The following is a 1,640-nucleotide window of genomic DNA, read 5'->3' on the forward strand; positions in this document are numbered from 1 at the left end:
ATAGGAAGACCACCTTGACACGGAAGGACATACCGCGATCAATAATGAAGGGGAAAAAAGCCCTAAAACCCTTAAAAGCCATTAATAAAAATATGTTTTTGTCTTCATGCAAAACTTGCTACAAGTAATGCTAACTTCGAGCACCACTATGTTCAAAATAAATAAATTCATGCACCACTATTACCTGCCCTTAAACTACAAATATTGTGGCAAAAGACCCAACTGTCCAAGGAGGAGAGAGCCACGCCGAGTGCGGGCTTATGGCGGCCGAGCCCCAGGCAGGCCGGAATCATGGTCGTTCGAATGGGCTTTGGGATCTGAAATCAGTCACGCTGTTGGCAGGCTGCTGTCAGCCTAGGCCCGCATATACGGTCCGGGATACAACATGTTTGGCCCAGCGGCTTCATTCGAATCGGCACATGAAAGAGAATCTCATCCTCCTCCCCTGATGTTATCCTGAACCCCGTGGGAGAAGCGGCAGCGACAGAACAGCCCTGCCTCTCGGCCCCATTCACTCTCTCCGCCGGACGACAGCGGCGCCGGTGCTGTGCCGCGAGATGTCCAACAATGGTGTTGACTGCAATGGGTATGTGTATTCCGCGGCCCCCCTTTTTCCTTCCGGCCCCCTCCTTTTCTTCAGGTCATGGCCTGCTTAATCCCCATGGCGGATTTGGATAGAGTTGACTGAGGAGCTTGATTTTGTACAGGATCCTTGGGGTTTACTGCTTCTCTCCAACCTCTGGAGTTGCAGGACTCCATGAGTGTCGTCAATGGCCAGATGGGCGACGGCGGCGCGACCGCACATCCACGTATAGATCCTCGTCTCTTTCCATTGATCTGAGTTCGTTTTGCTGTGTCAAACCCTTTTCTGCAGGATGCGTGTTCATGCGGCAGAGCTGATTGGTGCTGTCCTACCGGTGGAGTCGCAGGATTCCATGGCATCGCAGATGACCAGATGGGCCGCGGTGGCGAGGGCATAGAGATGTATGGGAACACCGGCTTTTGCGGCGTGATCAGAAGCTATAAGCGGCTGGACAAGGAGGTAATTGTGGATTAAAAATTCTCTCATCTAGCACAGGAAATGGTTTAATTTTCGGGATAATGCTAGACTGCCATGGTTTTCTAGTCAAAGACGCTTGTTGTTCAAACCAGAAGCATCCGAATTTGCAAAACAGATAGCCTCTTTTGTGCCTTGAATTGCGAAGCTAACTGAGATTTCCTGGTTGTTTGTGTATAGCATACCTTTTTTTGGTCCTGAATTCTGAACCTTACTGAATTTTTTTGGTTGTGTGTTATGACTTATGAGTGTAGTATACATTTTTTGGCCTGATTTCTTAACCATATCCGGGTATTGATTTTCCACAATCAGTGATGCACTCATGGTTATGTGTATTTGTTTGTCTACGTTACTTAATAGATTTAGTTTTTTTATCTGTATGCAGCCATCAGTTAGGTAACTGAAATTTGCTGACAGTGGTGCATTATGTTCTTTAACTGCTATACTGAAGCAGTGGATCGAAACATTTAAAAACAATCAGCTCGTAAGTAATTAACTAGGACTTGGTGGTTATTTTATTATTATAGTATACATTTTTGGGCCTGAATTATGAATGTGACTGAAATATCCTTGTTTTGTGTTA

At 46.2% G+C, this 1,640-nt stretch overlaps 1 protein-coding gene across 3 annotated transcripts in view; it reads left to right on the forward strand.

Moving 5' to 3' along the window:
- Window positions 1-412: 412 nt before the first annotated feature.
- The window catches only part of LOC119298160, a 2,059-nt gene continuing 831 nt past the window's right edge, over window positions 413-1,640 (forward strand). For 2 of the 3 annotated variants that reach the window (XM_037575666.1, XM_037575664.1), the window contains exons 1-3: window positions 413-586; window positions 708-809; window positions 930-1,042. In XM_037575666.1, the coding sequence (XP_037431563.1) occupies window positions 568-586; window positions 708-809; window positions 930-1,042 (234 nt within the window). In that variant the 5' untranslated portion in view covers window positions 413-567. Of the gene's footprint in view, window positions 587-707; window positions 810-874; window positions 1,043-1,640 lie in introns of all 3 variants that reach the window. The other variant, XM_037575665.1, reaches the window with a different exon arrangement.

The sequence above is a fragment of the Triticum dicoccoides genome, chromosome 5A (assembly GCF_002162155.2).
Source record: "Triticum dicoccoides isolate Atlit2015 ecotype Zavitan chromosome 5A, WEW_v2.0, whole genome shotgun sequence".
In the NCBI taxonomy this organism is placed as follows: domain Eukaryota; kingdom Viridiplantae; phylum Streptophyta; class Magnoliopsida; order Poales; family Poaceae; genus Triticum; species Triticum dicoccoides.